The sequence below is a fragment of the Molothrus ater genome, chromosome Z (assembly GCF_012460135.2).
Source record: "Molothrus ater isolate BHLD 08-10-18 breed brown headed cowbird chromosome Z, BPBGC_Mater_1.1, whole genome shotgun sequence".
Classification (NCBI taxonomy): Eukaryota; Metazoa; Chordata; class Aves; order Passeriformes; family Icteridae; genus Molothrus; species Molothrus ater.
In genome coordinates this window covers 23484798-23504797 of record NC_050511.2, presented here as the reverse complement: position 1 = coordinate 23504797, position 20000 = coordinate 23484798, and the positions used below count along the sequence as shown (strand labels likewise).

Below are 20000 nucleotides of genomic sequence, written 5' to 3'. Positions count from 1 at the left end.
TGGGGCATGAAAGAGTTAGACATGATAGATACAGAAAATGCTGAACATCATGGCAGTAGTGCCATCTTGTAAGACTGGGCTTAAAGTGGCCTTTTACAGTGAGTCCAGGAACTCCATCATAATTACTGTTCTTTTCATGCTCAGATGGGCAATGTGAGAGTGGTTTTCAAGTGGAAGTATTGGGTTTTCTTTTTTAGCATTGGAGGCAAGGGTGGTATTGGTAAATTCCACTCTTTGAGGGTGATGAACTAGAGAGAGAGTCGTGTGTTGGGGCGTCCAAACTGGGAAGAGACCAGAACCCTATGCTGGGCTTGGTTGCTGGTAATCAGCAAATCAGGTCTCTTGTGCAATGCTGATCTCTCCAAATGTTAAAAAAGTTCTGTTTCCTTCTTAAGCCACATCATTTACAGCTAATGAAGCAGTGAGGGGGTGCAGGAGAGAGTCTATTGCAAGGGATGGTGACATGCTGGGGGAGGAAACCTCCTTGCAAATGGCCTTCCTTACTTTAGATGGCTCCCAGCTGTCACTGCTCTTCTCTCCTGTGCTGTCCTCAGAGTGTGCCTGGTTTTTGCTCTGCAGGGAGAAAATTAGAAAGGCAGAGTTAAAATAGCCTGATACAGTCAGGATGAGTGTGTTCCTTTTTGAATTCAATGTTTGAAAACAGTAGTGGGCTCCTTGGATTGCTTATTGAGATTCGTAGTGGAAATAAGAGCTCAAGGCAGGCCAGTTTCCATGTAAGCATTGGTTAAATTCTCTTACCTTGTAACTCAAAAGGAAGCTGAGAGGTTGAATATTTTGTCTTGTAACATCTTTATAAGGTTTTTATCCTGGATTGCAAAGAATGTTATCCTTTGTGATCATCTTGCCATGGTTCTATTTTTAGCACAGTGTATGTGGTTTTGAACAGCTTTGGGTTTCAGAAGGCAGAGTGATTCTCTCTTTGGCTTGAGGTATGCATTTGGATTCACCTTCAGCCTGTAGTCTAAGTCTTGTGCACCCAGAGTTAGCCTAACTACCAGGCAATAGACACTTCAGCTCATTCCTCTTCATCCTGCCCTCTCCTGTCCACCTGGGCACTTAATCAGATTTACCACCATTCACAACCCAGGTTCTAGCGCAGAAGACTTTAAAAAACAGCTGGAGATTTCAAGTACCTTTCATGTGTTAATCTTGCAATGTGTGTGATTTTTCTCATGTAAGGGAGTAATTGTTTCTGCTTGGTTAACAGTATTATACTGGCATAATCCTGAGATGATTAACTTCGGTGCTTAAAACTGGCAAAAAGTTCTGAAGCTTGTGTATAAACCTAAAGTTCAGTTTACACTTCAGTGTAGTTTGTTCACTTACACCAGAGGACAGAAGTATTAAAATGAAATAATCATGACATCACCACTGGGAGAACAAACTTAAAACACTTAGGGTTTTGTGGGGGTGTTTTGGAATATTTTTTGTGTGGAAAAGTGAAGTAAGGAGAGACAAATGAATTTCCTGAATAACAACAAAATGAAACTGCGGTGCTATTGGTAAGCTGTCCTTGTAATAGCGGTCTACTACTCTGCCTAGTAATCTAAGACAAGGTACAGTTTGTCTGTCTGGCTAGTCAAGCATCTGCACAGTGTGGGTTTTCCCTTTGCTCGCAGACCTGCAGAGCATTCTCTACATTTTCCTGTTTGGGCTTCATGAAGGAGATGTAAACTGGGAAGTGAATTGTCTATTTCTGAAGGAACTCTATGTGACAAGTAGCATTATCTCTTTGACATTAAGCCAGGTAGGAAGTGCTTTTAATCATAGGCAGCTGATGATGTTGTAATTTTTGAGTAAAGTTTGGTATTTGGATGTCTAAATAGAGTATTGGTCTAGTTCCAATTGAGTTTTTTATTAAAAGTTAATTGGAACCTTTCTGAAAGGTGCTGCATTTGGTGTAGAAGAGACTGGAATTGTCTGTTTATCCACAGAATGTTCAGTGTTGAAAAAATTTCACCATTCTTACCTTGATCCTCATTTCTGCGAAGTGTTGTGATGCTGCTCTGACAGCACTCCTCTCTTAATGGTAAGCTTAATGAAAGGAAAGTAGTTTCCATGTCAGCTCAGATCTAGGCTCCTTTGAAGGTTTAGTATGGAGGACGTGGGTTCTGTCCTCTTGCCCTGGCACAGTGAAGACCTAATGTGATGGCTTTTCAGGCCTGTCTTTCTAAAAGCTCAGTGGTATTCAGAAATGGACAAGGTTCACCAGCTCACTTTGTGTAGGATGGTGAACAGTGTATAGGTATTGTTGATAATTACCAATTTAAAATTGGTTTGACCAAGTAATCTGAAGTTTGTTAGCTTTGGTGGGAAAATTGCTTCATTTTCATCACTTCAAAAGCTTTACTTTCCTCCCCACTGGCTCCATCTACTGTGTCTGAGGATACATGTGGAATTTCAGATGTCTTCCAAGTGGATTCTCATGAGTTCATAGTAGCCAGAAATTGCCAGTTGACTCAATACACCTTGAATTGGTGAGGAGCATTCCAAAAATAGCAAACAAAATGAGAGTTTATTACTGGCACGTTAAAAAACAAATGGTTTCAAAAGTTCAGTATACAGTAGTTGTATATTTTTATATCTCTGTTTAAAACTTTAGTTTCAGTTATAAGCTTCTTAATTTATGAAAGTATAAAACCTAAGTTTACAACTGTTTAATTTGCTTAACAAATAATGTTTAGTTCATCACATTTCCCCCCTCCACAGTTCAAAGGCAGCCTCCTCCCTTGTGCTGGTTAGATTTCTTATTGCAATTTTGTTTGAATGTGACAAATGGTATTTGATGCCTTCATGGAGTTGAGGTCTATCAGTAGGCACTGGCCATGATAAAGCCTTTGAGGAAGGAAGCTTCTTAACTCACTGATTTCTCTGACAAAACTTCCTAGTTGTCATCAAGGATTATGGTTGTTATACTTGTTATACTTGTCTTCCTTTGATTTTCGCTACTACAAACAAGTAGCCAAAGTGTCTGAATACAGCTCCCTGCTCCCACCACAAAATAAAATGGAGTTTCCTTCATTTGGGAAAATGGCAGGAGTGTGAAGGATGTATGTTTATCCTGCGGTAAACTACAGTCCTGCTCAACCTCTTTTCTTTGACGTCTGCTGATGGCAGGATGACTGGGAAAAAGACTCCTTTGGTCAGGTCTGGTATCAGGAGCTATTCTGGCTTCTTACAAATCCTATAGTGTTCCAGGTGTTAGTGTTCAAATTTTCCTTTTACAGGTGCAGCATTGGTTCAGTTTGGTGCCTAGGTATTGTGTAAGTGATCTGAGAAAATGAAACATAACTCATTAGTCCTTTTATGGAGGCACTGATTTTTATACTTCATAAAATGTGAAGTTTATCTTCTGTGTTGAAAACAGAAGACAAGCCAAATCTGATCAATTGGTTTTGAAAGATACTCTATTCGTTTACAAATGAAGTATTTTGTACTAATTTTTAACCTGCTCCTTTAGAAATGTGTAGAAACTGCAACAGAGCAGAAAGCTGAGTCACTAAAAGCATCCAGAGGAATTTAATTTTATTTTCATCAACTAATCTACCCACTCATATCTATCTGTGTAAACTAATTACTTTTTTAATTAGGTAGCCTTTTTGATTGCTTATGGAGAGCTGTGGTGAAATTTACTGCTAATTATGCAGGGGCAGAAGGAGGCCTCTGGATTGTTAGGAAAGATGAGAAAATTTTATTTCCTTTTGTTGAAATGGAGAGCAAGTAGTAATTGATACATAAATAATATGCTTATTTTTCCAATTTCAACCTATTCAGCCTCTGTTAACCTTATTACTTGAGGCTCTTTCAGTGGGTTATTGGGTTTCCTTCCATGTAATGTAACATCTACAGTAACTTCAGAACACTAAGAAAACGAAACTGTTGTAGAAGTTTTTTTCTTTCTTTTAAAGGTAATCTTAATGTTGAGCGGTTCTAGAGTGGTGATGTTTGCCCTGAAATGCTGGCTGCTGAGATTTGCTAGCAAGCACTCTGCACAGTTCAAGAGCTGGTTTTTTCACTGTGGTTGAATTTGTGTTCAGAAAACTGGGGAAGGTGGCAATTATGGATCCCTTTCGCCATCACCTCTGAAGTCCTAAGCCCATAATTTGGATTTATTGTGAGCCTCCCGTTACATGTGGTAACAGAGCATAGCCAAGACTGCACATGGAAGAGAACCCAGAAGTGGTTCTCCTTTGTATTTTCTGTTCAGTGTCCTTAGAAGTGGGTTCCCTGAGATGAGATGGGAGAAGGATTGTTAAGATGGTTAGGCCATAGAGAAAACATTTTCTTCTTTGAATTAAATTTGCTACTTCCCTTGCAGTTTTTTACAGCAGGCCTCACAGTTCACTTCTTACCTTGCAAGTTCCATCCTTCTGATTTCAGCTGCACTTCAAACTTGCTTCCTATCTTTGCCCTGAATGAGCTCATTTGTGCACAAATTAACACATAAAATAAAATGACAAGTGGGAACCTGAAGTACTTTTGACCATTGTGTGTGTTTGATAAGTGTTCAGAAATGTGAATAGGAAGTGGAAAGTCAGAAAAAATTAGTTAATCTGGTCCTTTCATTAAGGAAGACCATTTTCACCTTCTTTGTGTCCTGTGTTGTAATGTGCAGTGCAACATCTGAAAAGTCAGGTAGGTATCACTGAATTGTCTCCTTTGAGGGGACTCTAGGGATCTCCTCTGTGCTGTATTCAAAGTCATTAATTTCAGCTATGTAACAACTCTATTGTATTTTTGAGTGAGGAGAGAAGTGTTGTTGAGAAACTATGAATGCTTATCCACCTTTTGATGCTTTTCCCTAATGTGTAAATATGAGGCAGGATCAGTGGTCCCTGTGTCATGAGTGACTGAGCTGCCTGGTCAAGAGAAGACCTCTAGGAAGGCAGCTCAAACAGCCTCCATGGACAGTCTCTTCTAGAGCATCATTTGTCTTAGTTGTTTCCTAAGGAAGGAACCTGTGAAATACTTTTTCCCCTCATTGTAACTCAAGCTCATTGCATCTTACTCTGTCTGCCAAGAAAAATGTATTATTTTCCTCTGTAATTCTGTTTACGCTTGAAGATTATTACCACTGCTACCCTCAGTACTTTCCAGGCTAAAATGTCTGGATTTGTTCGTTCTTTTGCACAGACCATTTTTCAGTCTTTTTCGTAGTTTTCACTGTTTTCCTCTCAATCCTTATTTGTTTATCTATTTTAGTTGCAGCTTCGAGATAAAACCTTTCTAATAAAAAGGGGAGTGTAAAGGTTGTTGGCCGTGTCTTATGAGCTAAACTAATGTTTTGCATGTAATACACTAAAATTCTTCTATATCTCTCAGAAATGGTGTCCAGCATTGACTTTTTCCTATGTTGGTGCAGTAGAAAATTGCTGCTGCCATGTGTAAGTTTGCTTTATTTTCTTATTTAAATGTGTCCTTACTAAAATAAGTATTTTAAATTTTCTCCAGTTTGTCAGGAACCTTTTGTTTTCTGATACTGTCCTTGAAGATACTGAACACCCTTGTATCACCTACATATTAAATGCACAGACTTGCTATTCTACTTCTTTCGTCATACAGGTCTGTTGAAGAGAACTGTACCTTTTGGGATGATCAGCCCATCCAATTTTAGTAGTAAATTCTTGGTGATTGCCCAGTCTTAAGGAGCTGTGCAGCCAGCCACCTGTCACACTAATGTGGCAATTCTGAGGACCTCAGTCTATTAGGAGGAAGTATGGCTCAGTAATTGAGCCTCTTCCTTGATCTGAACCTCTTGAGTTAGACCAAGGACCCCCACCCCTCATGCCCCAAGTGTTAGAACACAGATTGACTGCAGGTCCCTTGAAAGGTTTCACCAGAGATGGGGAAGGTGGGTTGCCAAAACAAGATATTTGTTACAGGGAAATAGAAAAGCTCTCTGTGGTTTATGCTTTTTGTGGATTTCACCCAAAATACTTGCGCACATTTAGCTCTTTTCTTCTCCTAAAGGATGTTGGCAGTCTGAAAACATGCTGCCTTCAGAAGTTAAGACAGTTCCCGAGGCATCTGGAAACAGTATTTTCAGGTGTGAACATACCTTGATTTTGAGGCTGGCTACTTCCTGTACTACAGAACATGTTCATTTTTAGAGAATTTAGTAGTAGGGCAGAGTATCATCTTGGTCCATGATGCAGTAATAGGGAGCTAGGAAATGGCTTGTACAGAGACATATTAGGCAAACATGAGAAACCACTCACCCTAGAAACTACTGCACTAAGAAACATTTCCTAAAGTTTGTGTGGTAGTTCAAGGCCATGTGACTTTCATTCTAAATGCTGCCTTAAGCCATGTCACAATCCTACTTCCCTTCAGCCACTATAGGTCACACCTGTTTAGCTTTCATATGCATTTTTTGTGGTAGTCAGGAACTGCACATAATTTTTATTTGGGCTTGTTTTCCAGAAGTGTGTATTCTTTCTTCTTCTGAAGAGCAATTTTTATTTTAAACCCTACTTTACCCAGCAGACTTGGCATCTCCCTACACTTCTTTTCAGCTCAGCATTTATTCACCATACGCCACTCAATGGCTGCAAGCAGACTCACGCTGCAGTCTTTCAGCTGTGACACACTTTGTGCACTCCAGCCACCTTTCCCAGTGGAGGTCACAGACTGGTCATTCAGCTGGGTGAATGAGTGTCCAAAGACGGATATTTTCCTCAGTAGAACTTCATATGTGCTGTGACCCAGGCAGTGTCTGCTTGGCACTTCCATGTCTAGAACACAATGCTGGTAAGAAGTCAGGCATGTTCTCTTATGGAACTGTACTGTCAAAACAGGTTTCACCTCTTAGCCCTCCTCTGTGGTACTGGTCTGGGGTCACTTCAAAAGTAAGATCATTCTGACTGATCCAATCAGGAATCTTTTGGTGTTGATCTTCCAGAGTAGTGCTTAAGAGTGATGGAGAAGTAGACATTACTCTAAATGTGCTTAAGGTACATAAGTAAGTACTGAAACAGCAGTTTACTCAAACTCAGGCAAATTAACAAAGAATTTTATTGAATATTCAATTTAGCACCACACAAAAGGTACACTGTGCTTTGTGTTGCCTTTAAGAAACATGCCAGAACACTTTCAAACTAGAAAAACTAATATAAAAAGCTTCCTTGTTTATCAACAGAACTTACTATTTGCTTTAGAGAAGCTACTCTGAAAAAAACCACAGCTTTTGTACATAATGTTTTAATGGTCTTCCGGGCAGACTAAGTGTTGTTCCGTTACCCATTAGTTCCCCTTAGCTCTCTTTTGTGTCCTGGGGTTTGAATTTTGTTAAAAAAAAAAATCACTTAGGCCAAAGTGCTCTCAAGAAAAGCATTCAGTCCAGAACTCTTATTAGCAGATGCAACTCACAATATACTAGTCACCTGCTAAATCCTGTTTCCCGAAAAGCAGAAGAATTTTGATGCATGGAAGTTGTATGAATTGGGCTCAACTTAGTGCCATGCACATTGAGAACGATCCGGAGTCAGCTTTTGCCTTGGACTCAAAAGTAATCAAGGAGTACATACTTGATAAAACTACAGAAAAATTGCACCATAAAAAAAAGGTAGGTGACTGGGAAGGGTTATTTGCTCTACCTTCTCTTTCAGTATAGATTTTTATGCTGTAATGTATATTATTTCAAATATAAGGTGCTTCTGAAGCCCATGTTGGGGTTGGAACTAGATGGAACCTTTCCAACCCAAACTATTCTATAAAGATGTTTCATTCTTAAGTTATTAGTGGTCCCTCTAATAGCCAAACTTTGTTTCTTAGCCTGAACTGTTCAGATTTAAGTTCTCTATATTAACTAATACACTTACTTTAAATGGGCTTTATTTTTCTTTTTTTTTTTTTAATTGAGGTGAACTGGAAATATATCTATTTTGCCCAAATATGGAACACACAAATGTTTCAGAATATTCTTTATTTGATGCACCTTGCAGTTAGAGAAAGCTCAGTTTGCATAAAGGGAACTTTAGCAAGTCAACAAAAGTAGTAGAGCCATAGTCAAATGAAACTGTGGAATGGACCCCGTGCTAATGCATATAAGGAGAGAACTGGAAAACAGCTAGGCTTCCAGCTTCACTGACTCCAGTATGGAACGTGCTTCTTTATACTCTTCAGCTTCTTCCAATTCTTTTTCATTTTCCTGTAATCAAAAGCAACATTTTTGAGTATCCTGAAAATAACTGTTGTGGGATTAAATTTAAGAAGGTAAAAACTGCTAACAAATAAGGAGAAAGCTGAGGTACTCTACAATATTTCTGTCTTACTGGCAGCATCTTCTTACAGGTCTCAAGTGGATGGACTACAAAATGGGCTGGGAGAGCCAAGTCCCTCCCACTGTAAGTAAAGATCAGGTTCATGACAACCTGAGGAACCTGAATGTGAGATACCTAAGTCTGTTGGACCTGACAAGATGCTTCCCAGAGTCCTGGAGAATTGCCTGATGCAGTTGCCATGCTCCTCTCCATGACATTTGAAAAGTCATGGCAGTCAGGTGAAGTCCTTAAAGACTGCAAAAACGGAATTATCATTGTGGACTATATGGTCCCCCACAACATCCTTCTCCCTAAATTGAAGAGAAGTGGATTTGATGGGTGGGCTCTTCACTGGATAAGGAATTAGCTGGATGGTCACAGCCAGAGAACTGGTCAGTGACTCAATGTTTGGATGGAGATCAGCAACCAGCGATGTCCTTTAGGGAGCTGTACGGTGAACAGTGTTATTTAATATCTTCATTAATGACACAGAAAGTGAGATCCATAAATGTGCAGATAACACCATCAGCTACTCAAGCTGAGTAGCTCAGCTGATGCAACTGAGAAATGGGATGCTATCCAGAGGAACTGGACAAGCTCGAGAAGTGGGCCCATGGAAAAATTCATGTGTTTTAACAAGGCCATTGTGCGAGGTGCTGCCTGTGGGTCAGAGCAGCCCTGGTACCAGCACAGGCTGGGGATGAACAGATCCCAGCAGCCCTGCCCAGAAGGAATTGGGGGTGCTGGTGGCTGAGAGGCTGGACATGACCCAGCCATGGGCACTCCCAGCCCAGAGAGCCACACGTGTCCTGGGCTGCATCCAGAGCAGGGTGGGCAGCAGGGCCAGGGAGGGGATTCTGCCCCTCTGCCCTGCCCTGCTGAGACCCCACCTGCAGGGCTGCATCAGCTCTGGGCTCCCAGCACAGGAAGGACAGGGACCTGCTGGAGGGAGTCCAGAGGAGGCCACAGAGATGATCAGAGAGCTGGAGCACCTTCCTTTCTGGACAGGCTGAAAGTTGGGTTTGTAAAGCCTACAAGAAAGACAGGGACAGACTTTTTAGTAGGGCCTGTTGTGACAGGACAAACAGTGATGGTTTTAAACTAAAGGAGAATAGATTCAGGCTAGATAAAAAGAAGTTTTTTACAGTGGAGGGTGGTGAAGAACTGGGACAGGTTGCCTAAAGAGGTGGTAGGCATCACATCCATGTAAATACTCAGTGTCAGGCTGGATGGGACTCTAAGCAACCAGATGTAGTTGAAGATGTTCCTGGTCATTGCAAGGGAGTTGGAACAGATGATCTTTGAAGGTTCATTCCAACCCAAACCGTTCTATGAAATGAGGAATATATAATTTTTGAAAACACACATTCTATGTTACTCAAAGCAAAGGTAAATTCTTTTGTCCTGCTTAAGGTCCCAGATAATGGCTGTCATGTGCAAGTGGATTTGACCTATGCATACCTTTATTTGGTAAGTGTTGAATATCTAAAACCAAGGGACGAGTAAAAACAAACTTCAGATTAAGAGTACTCTTAGAAAAATGCTTAAGTAGACTGACAATTGAAAAACATACTAGGATACAGTACATGTCAATAAATGCATTGAAGATGAGCTAAGCACAGAAAGAAACACATGAAGACTTCCAAATTCTTAACAGCAATAGTAACTGTCCCCATTCCTTGTTTTAGGTTTGCATACTATGGATCAACAGCACCATTTTTGCACACCACTGAAATTTAGACTGTTCAGTAACTAGATGAGAGACAAAAAGACCCTAAATCCTGCCAGGTACTGAGAATTTATTTTGGCAAACAGTAGAGGCAGGCTACCTGAGATTAGGACACCTTGACTTTTCCATTAAAAAAGTATTTGCATTTTAGCCATCACTATATCTGGGACATAATTTAGGATGTTTATTTTTAGCCTCACAATACCATTTATTGTGCACCAACATGTGTAGCTGAATTCTTGATGAGAAGGCAGCTTTTAAAATAAGCATTATCATCTCCAAACATAGTATAGGTTCAGTGAATCTATTTGTACAACATACTCTTTATTCCTAAAGGTATTTTTATCTTAAAAAGCAGGGCAGTACTGCTCATTTCACTGATAAAACATTAAGCAATACTCAGCAAGGACTCCTCTGACTTGTCCATAGCGTAATAGGAGTAGTAACCAAAGTACCTGACAATTTCAGTTCTGTACAAGCATATTATATACATTTATACTATCTATAAAACCTAAAGTAAGTGAACTCATTTTTCTGATGAGGGCACTAGGACAGGAGTTCTGAGTCCATTTTCACAGTCTGGGATAAATGTATGTTCAATGTACATTACATTAAGGACAGCTTCTAACACACACACAGTCTCCACAGACTGAAGACCAAGTCTGCAAAGACTGCTATCTAAAGCAAAATACTGGTATCTTATAGGATGCTGGTCTTGGGACCTACAGAAAATTCTTTAATCCAGTTTTTATTTGCTGCAGTTGTTTATCCAGGAACTGCAGCACTTCTTCATCAGTTGGGGTGTGATGCAATACTCACTAGTAGTTGAGTAAGCTCTGCATGTGCAACTTCTAGTCTGCGTTGGCAGTCTGGAATCATCATTCGTGACTCTTGTAAGATCTCGATCTGTGAAAATCAGAAGACAATGAAATTAGAATATGTTCCAGATAGAAACATTATCTTGTAGGATAAGTTGTTACTCTAAAAAATCAGCAATCTAGTCATTATCTAGGAACTTCAGAACAATTGCACATATCTTCTGAATAGGCTTCTTTTCTTAAAAGAATTCACTTAGCATAATTGCTTAAAACTCTGTTAATTTACAGCACATTTACTCTATGCATAACTGAATATCAAGTATTAAGTGCAAGACAGTATTCAGAATAATCTTTCCCTTGGCCAAAAAGTACAGCTTAGTAAGGTTTTCAGCAGTTGTTAAAAAGTCTATTTATAACAAACTTTCTCCTGCTGTCATGAAGCAGCTTCATCCAAAAGGGGATCAGCTGGTTATATAAATATCTCCTGCATCTTTTGGGTAATAAAGAAAAAGAATGTTCAGATAATACCCCATAGAGATAATTACTGCATGAAAAAAGTTATTGAGTTATTGATCACATTGTGTGCAGACTGCAGGAGGCTCTGACTGAAAGACAAAGGTAAAGAAAAATGAAAAGCAAAGACCAGCAGGCTCATATTTTTGATGCTTATCATGCATAAAAAGTTATTACATATCCTTGTGCTTCATTTTAGGAGAAAGATTATTCTCACCATGCACTTTGAACAAAATTACTAAACTGGCACCCCACTGAATCTGAAAATCCTGCCACCTCCTAAAGAAAACAACGTCAGTTTTAAGAAAGGGAACATTTATTTCATGGAGCATTTCTGGATCTGAACACCAAACACTGAGAAGAAAAGATGTGCAGAGTTGTTCAGTAACGTTAAATTTATTTAGGAATTAAAATCTGTTAGATATTTAGATATGAAACATCTCCATTCAGGATAACCTGCAACAGAAAGCCTTCTCTTTAAATCGCTTTTTTCTTTCTGCCATTCCTATGTGGTATCATCCTGCTAGTATTAATGCTGCTGTATCAAAAAGTCATTGTAAAAGGATGTTAAGCTGTAGTTAAGAATGCAATTATGTATTCAGAAAGGCTTTGTGTAACAAGATATTATCAGCAAGTTTTTAAGTGTCACTTAGACCATTTGGTTTTGAGAGAAAAAACTTTCGTTTCTAATTTTACACTTTAATCAGTCAATGTAACAGCCATAGAATGAGGTGTGCCATAAACTGCATGATATGATGCCTTCTGCTTTATGTAGTAGAATACCTACAGGAGTGAGAATATCCAATAATTACTTCCTTGTGCCACACAGATATGAAGTATTTTTGTGTTGTAAAACTTGTTAAACGGATAATATGAAATTAGTAACTTATTTGGTATGTGCCACTAGACAAGCGACCTGGGAAGGCATGTAAATCTTGACTCTGTAAGCTATAGTCCTGCCTGCTCTAAGAAATAAACAAATCTACCCAAATAATTTGATTCAAAACAATATTTGACTGATTTCCAAATGGCTACCCAAGTTTTATTTATATGTGCCAGTGGTGCAACGATAAATAAAAATCTGAAAGATGTAAGTCCTAGAACTATATTCAGTAAGTGCAAACAGCTGGAGACTGTTCCGGGAGAACAGGAATTTTGTGCACCCATTATGATTTAACTTCTGCATAAACCAATTTCTTTTCAAAAAATGCTGATAATCTCAGATAAGACTATTTACTTTTACAAATATACATAGTGAAGTCAAAAGTTCAAACATTATATAAGCTTTTTGACTGGATTTTTAAAAGCGTTTATTCTTTAAATTCTATAAAAATTCTGCCCAAGTTTCAGACGGAACTGTAAGGGTGCCAAGCACGACAGCCACCCAAACTCCAATGCCAGGCACTGCAGCCATTTCCATCCCTGTGACATGCACTGCAGCAACTCAAATTCCACTGACCAGACCAGAGCAATTCCAACTCCAGCTAAAGACTATTATTCAACCCCAGCCAGCAACTAAGTACCAGGCAGCAGCTCACTTGCTCCTGCCCCCAGCCTAGTGGGGAGAAGACAACAGGAAGAAAAGATAAACCTTGTGGGCTGAGATAAGAATAATTTAATAACTTTTAAAAATGCAGTAATAATAATGAGGGAGAGAGAGATATTAGTTTTATCAGCTTCAAAAAACAGAAGCAGAGTATGTTGATTTGGGTTTTTCGCCCAACTGACCCACATCTAACCAAGAGATTTATAGATATGTAGATCCAAATAATTTGAAAGCAACAAAAAACTCCACTGCAAAATAAAACAAAAAACCCCAAACAAATTCCATAGGGTTCTCCTTGCGCTTAGAAGGACACCCTGATATACTACTGGGTCACAGGTTATAATGCCAGTATTGTTTCATGTGAAAAGAGTGGTGTTCTGAACAGAAAAGGTAGGCTAGAAACCATGACAAATGTAAATGTGTCATATATGTACCAATTACATACACAAAAATTAATATATAGTCTAGCTTTTAAATACTGTCACATAATCACTTGCCTGTTTTCTATTGCACAGATAATCCTAACAGTATGGATCTACTCAAAGATGGCAGAGGTAAGGAAAAGACATGTAGAAAATTGTTTGCTAAAACAAGTGCTACTGGTTTGAACTACTTTTCCTCAAAAAGTCTGTAAAGCACTTGGAATCCATTAACTAATTACAGCCACACCTGGTGGAAGGAGAGGGACTAAAAGAAAAAAAGTAACCTCTAAGTATCACAAAAACCAAAGGTTCCAAAATTTAGTAATCCCACTAATAGCACACAATAAATAATCATGCTAAGGCTACTGGTAGGCTAATCCATATTTGTAGCTTAAATCCACACCATGGCAGTACTTCTCATCTCAGCAGTAAACAGAAGTAGTATCAAGGTACTGGGCCTTGGTAATATCAATGTACTTGGCCAGGATTGTGGTGTAGGGATCTATGGAGTAGTACAGCATAGATAATGTAGCAAGAAGCTAGGCATAGGAACTCAAAGGAGATACAGCATTAAGGTGAATATGGGCACAAAAAAAACCCCCATAAATGCACACAAGAATTGTAGGAAACACAATTTTATGAGTTCTACTTGCTTTCAGGCCCAAAAGAAGCTTGAACCATCCACAAATACAGCATACAACAGCACACTTGCTTTAGGCAAGTTGTCAAATACATTCATCAAAAGACTCCTGAAAGACCTTGCAATAAAAAACTGGGAAACACAGTTTGGTTTCTACAGTGCTTGAGTGCTTCAAGAAATGGCCATGTGTCAACAATGAACTACCTACCACCTCTAGCATGAAAACTGATGGAGGAGGAGAAACCCTCTAGATGTAATACCTTGGTATTTCAAATGAGTTTTCTTTGCAGCTCCTCTGTTAAGATCTAATCCTGTTTCTTCTAAAGCAGATCACTTTAGGACATTAAAGACATAAAGTCTAGAATCCAAAAGGTACTATATCTGCCTAGATAAGAAGGAAAACACTCTTTGGAAAACAGAAGGGGAAAAGGAGGATCACAGTAATGCCTCTTCATAATTTGGTTTCTTTCATAAAGTTTGAATGCGTCTTTAATACCAGGTCTGTGTTAGGGATATTGTATGGTATTTGGTACAGAGAATTCCAAGTTGCTGGCTTTTCAGCAAACAAACTGCGCTTTTGTTAAGGATAGTGTCAAAATATATAAGGAGAAGCATTAGGTCTTCACTTGCATTTCCACTGCAACTTTACCAAGGATCTAGAGCTAGAATTCATAATATTAAACAAAGATCATCTATTCTTAGGGGGCAGAAAAAGTACTTATGCAAATAATGAGACTGATGTAAAACAGCACATTTAATCTAATCTTGCTCAATCTGTGAGAAGAAGGAACTTTGAACCAATCAGGTGGGTGGTTGGAAAGAGCTAAGCATGTAAAAAGCCAACTAACCAGAATATTTCTTTGAGGCTAAAAAGACATTTTAAAAGTTCTAGAACATTACAACCCGCCTTTCAGCAAGAATCCATGAATAACAAGACCAGCAGCAAATTACCATCTTTCACATTATTTTCCAAAACAGCAAATAATTTCCAAATGCCTGTCTTTCTAGCTGTTTCAGAAGGTACTCTTTCACTCAACAAAGCAAGAGAAATATTGCAGTTTTCACAAATACTGGAAAAAAACTGTATGAGCAAGATGTACTTTATATACTCTTAGGTACTTTTGACACGCAGAGATTAAATTCTGTGTTAAATCCACTGGATTTTTAATTCATCTAGAAATAACAAAATTCAAGAAGTAACTTGGAACTGTAGAATTACATTCAAAAAATGGAAAATTTACCACCCACTTATCAGTAAAAATGTTGCCAATTAGCAAAACCACCAGAGTATCTCTACAATCCCAGAGAGAGGAAACATAGAGTTGTTGCTTTCCCCCAGCTCACATGTCTCAAAATAAAAGCATGAGCTGTGAAAGAATATTTATTTATATATGAACATCAACAACCACAGAAACACAGAAAGCTACAAGTTTCTAACATTGGAGTTTGCACTTGAATGATACTGTGTGAAAATTCTCTATTAAAGTAGTATTATGAAGTCCTGTGGAAAGTCTTCATGTATTGAGAATTGTTATAACTGAGTAGAAACTAAGACTTCATTAAGACAAAATCAGTAGGCAGTTAGAACTACACTACTTCTTGCTACCCAGAGAAACTATAAGCAAAACTTGCACCTGGTGGGATAAATCAGAAGTATTTCAATATTTATTACCACAACAAAGTCTTCTTGCACATTGCAATGGAATCTTCAGCATCTAACAGCATTGCAAGAAAACTGTCCTTTTTGTTTTCCTGGTATTGAATCTGCTCCTCATTAAGCAAGTCCTTCTGGACAGTTCAGGTGAGGGCTAGCATGTAACAATTGCCAACCATCCCAGATGGTCACTGCCTCAGCTAGAGAAGACTTGAGTCCACTGGAACCATGAGTTGCCCCAATGCATAAGGAGTTACGAGAAAAATACTGAATCAAAACCTATTGTTCTAAAAAGGGACTGATCCCTCATTACAGACCAGACATACTCTAAAGACTACATATGCTGTAAGAATGGTATTTTCCACTTTAAAGTGAAATTTTCCGTATTCGCTTTTGTATGTAAAACTGTATGTTCTGAGTTATAACTAGAAAGCTAAATGAAAACAGTACTATATCAAGAGAAAGTATTGCTTTTAGGCTTTTTAAGAATCCCTGCCTGAACTCTGGATTGATTTGTGCATGTATAGAAATACATAAATATACACACACACACACACACACACACACACACACACACACATATGATTTAGTCAATACCTCAGCTAAATTAATAGTTAAAACTATTCTCCTAGTCTCAAGTAACTGAATTCATTCCCACCCCCCAAATGTTACTTTTCATTACTAAGATAAAGATTACAACTGTATTTTAAGAAATTAGAGATTAACTAGAAGCAATTCTTAAAATGGGTAACTACAGATATTTTTTCTGAAAATGATCTCAAAGTCTTTACTGTATCCAAAATATCATTCTGAGCAAACTCTCCTGGAACCATATAACTTTCTTTGAAGTCTCCAAATTTTTAATAACCTAAAATAATAACTTCCAGAATGCAAAGTGTGCTGAATAAACAAGAAATGAAAACATCATTGGAGAATCTGATTGCTTTCAAAGTGGATCAGGCAATTTCTGAATGAATCAAGACTGTTTTCTGTGAAGGCTTTTGTCATTGGTCTCTAGAAAGACTTTCAAGGAGTAGGTAACAATTTCAGCAGAAGTTCACAGCCATCACTGGTTTTGACTTTCATGATATCTTGCAGGTCACTGTGGAAGTACCATGATACAGTCAAATAATCTGATGAATGGACAACACTAAAAATAGGAATTGAACTCATTAGTTTTTGTTAGCACCAGATCTTCAGAAAGGCTGTTGTTTCGTACATCTTCAAGTCTCAGTCTGGTGAGGCAGAAGACGAGTCTGCTCCATAAATACAAATCTTTATTTGTACACAAATTCTTTGTTTGTATTTCATTCCTATGGCACAATGAAAGCAAGGCAGGACATAGATATATGAACTGAAATATGAATTTACTAAAAAAGTTGGTTTAACTTTTTCTAGAAAGGCTTTCTCCTATCTTTTGCTAATTTTGTATTTGAATTTTGTTTAACCTATTCTTCCATTGTTTAAAAAAATACAGGATTCCAGAAGGTTATGTTTATTACTATTAAGTGAAAATAATTTTAGTACAGTTTTGATTTCTGTGAAGATTTGAGATAAAACATCTTGGAAATACTTGGACAAAAAACATTATCAAAAGATAACATAGTTAGTTGAAATAATATGAGGACCACAGTGAAACACACATTTCACACTTCTGTAAAGAATAAACACCAATCTCCCAAACCCATGTTCCTCTTGTGGGTAGATGTGACACTTTTTCTCCCAAAAGGGTATGTACCAACTGTCTGCAACCACTATCCTTGTGGTAAACCTTCCAAGAAAAAATGTAATCATACTAACAGTGACACTACACTGTACTCTTGAGCAGACCAAAGTACAGCATGCCCCCTCCTAATCTATGACTTCACTACAAACTCCAGCAGCTTCACACTGCTTTCTTTCTCTGAGGTTTGTGATTTTACCAAAAGGATAATAGTGAGTAAAAAAGGATACTCAGCTGAAATGTTTCCCCTTCATATTAAATACTGGGCATTCTCATTTTGCTCTAACATTTCCAGTTAGCAGCAAGTATTTGGTTTACCTACATCCACTGAGACCATGTATTCACTACAGGTTCTCCGTATTTCCAAGAAAGAGTCCATGATGGCCTCACACAGAGTGAGTGACAGTCATCATGACATAAAGTACTAAGTAATCATATACATACATATAAACTATAATCCTTGCAACTTAACACCTTCAAGAAATTTCTATGGCTGTTTTTATGTCACAATTATAGTCTAATATTTATATAACATGAGTCTAGAAAAGTACAGGAGATTCCTCTCTCTGAAGATGACTATGATTAAATGAAAACCAATAAGGATTTTATAAAACAAGATCTAGGAATAGTTTACCTGCTTCTTAATTCCATAATCATCGCATGCTTCAGCTTTCATTTTTTCAATCTTTTCTTCTTGCTGTTTTGCTTCTTTTTCATACATAATTTTTTCTTTTGCCAGCCTGCAATTAACAACCAAGTCATTGTGTTAGTCTCATTCTATTACAGTAAAAAGTAACATCAGTGAAAACAGCCCCCCACTCAAAAGTTACAGGCCTGGAAGATAATATGCAATTTTATAAAAAAAGGCTTTTAACTACTGCAAAAAAAACCCTGTATCTAGGAAATGATAAATTTAGCTATAATATAAAAAGAGTATTTTCTTCACTTGTCTTGATGCCGGTTTGGGGGTCACAGACAAAAGTAACAGTTCCAGAATTTATATTCCAACAATTTTCTTTATTTCCTGTCTTTCAAAGGAAAAGGAATCCATGTTTTAATCATAATAATGGACCCATACTTGGGAGCAGGATGCTTTTTGCTAACAAGCATAAATTCAAGAGCAATAGAAATAAGTTTGAAGGTCAGAGGAATATTAAGCTAGTCTAATATGATGTCCTACTGTAACTATTACATTGCAATCCCATTATCAAACTTTCCCACTTTATCACACGTATTCATTAGGCATATCTTAGATTATGCAATACTAGATATGAACCAAAGCATCTTTCAGGATCTGAAAAATACTGGAACAGTTTCTCTTCAGCTAGATCAGGAGCAGAACAAACATGGAGATACTTCTGCAGACCTGAAATCGTGCTGAAAAAAGTCCTTCCCCAAACAAGGGTAAGATTGACCTATATAAGATTGTTTGAAGGTAATTTAATATCCAAAAGAACATAAGCAGATTCAAGAAGCAAAGAATATATTATACAATGAAAAGAGAATAAATAAAGGTCTAGTAGGGTCTAGTAGAGAGCTTCATGACCACATTAGTGCATCAGTGTTAATTAGTTCATCATTTGTCACAGTTAAGCGCCCTACTAGGAGTGCTGAGAATGGATAGAATGCTATTGGGGTGTCAAGAACCCCTGTGAACTGAAGCTGCCACAAAACCACCACTGAGCTGTATGACAAAAAAAAATCCAATGAGAATATACTGATAATGCAACTGCTGGAACTCTCCCTGTTATTTACAAGAGTTTATTTGCTAAAATAGCCCTAAGCCATGGCTCCACAGCAGTCAGTCTAGGTTGGGCTGTAGCAACATGCACCTGAACTTGCTTCAGTCCTCATGGAGTCACACAGCCAGAAAGGGCTGTCAGCCTTACAAAGCATCTTCAGCTGTGTGCGGAGCATGCACTCTGGGTCAATAGATCAGGCCATTTTCTACATGTAAGCCAAGTACCAGCTTTGAGAAGTAGAACTGGAGAAAGACAGGAACCTAATTACTAATAATAAAGACACTAAATGAGTGGCTGTAATTCCAACTACTGGAACTAGTTCCAGTATTAGCATCAGTAAATATTGATTTAATAGAGGATGAGTTAATTGTTTGATCAAGGTTACCTGATTTAATTCCAGACAGTATTAGTTGCTTTGCTACTTTTAGGTTCTAAAAAAGTTCATTTTAATCAACCCGTGAAACAGATGACTTTTTCTGAATGAAAACAGCAAATTCCCTCGAGGAGCAAGGGGAGAGGTGTGATTGAACAATGTTTTTATGTGATTCACTTATTGAAATGTGCACCCCATTGGAACTAAAGACAACTTATACTTCTGAATGAAACATTTTACATTATTTTAAATTTTAGCCAAAACAAAAGGTTCAGTGCATGACATTATTTGTATTTTCACATTCACATCTCCTATGCACACTAACTTTTCAAACTGACTGCTCCCTCAAGTCTGTATACTTTCATCAAACAGGGAAAGACTACATGTTCTCACCTAATTTTGAACTTTTGCCTACCTTTCTCACATCTGCATTCTTGAGAATTGCATCTGTATTTATTGACCTATTTCTGTAGTAGCTGTCATGTCACAAGAACTTGAAATATTCTGCTTTTAAAAAAATATATACAGGAAATATGAACCATGAGAACATTTTCTGTG

General features: G+C 38.0%; 1 protein-coding gene across 1 annotated transcript in view; it reads right to left on the bottom strand.

Moving 5' to 3' along the window:
- Positions 1 to 7012: 7012 nt before the first annotated feature.
- TBCA (tubulin folding cofactor A) overlaps positions 7013 to 20000 on the bottom strand; it is a 25886-nt gene continuing 12898 nt past the window's right edge. The window contains exons 2-4 of the mRNA XM_036403797.1: positions 17962 to 18067; positions 10831 to 10917; positions 7013 to 8170 (exon numbers count right to left, since the gene is read on the bottom strand). Of these exons, the coding sequence (XP_036259690.1) occupies positions 8090 to 8170; positions 10831 to 10917; positions 17962 to 18067 (274 nt within the window). The 3' untranslated portion in view covers positions 7013 to 8089. The remainder of the gene's footprint in view (positions 8171 to 10830; positions 10918 to 17961; positions 18068 to 20000) is intronic.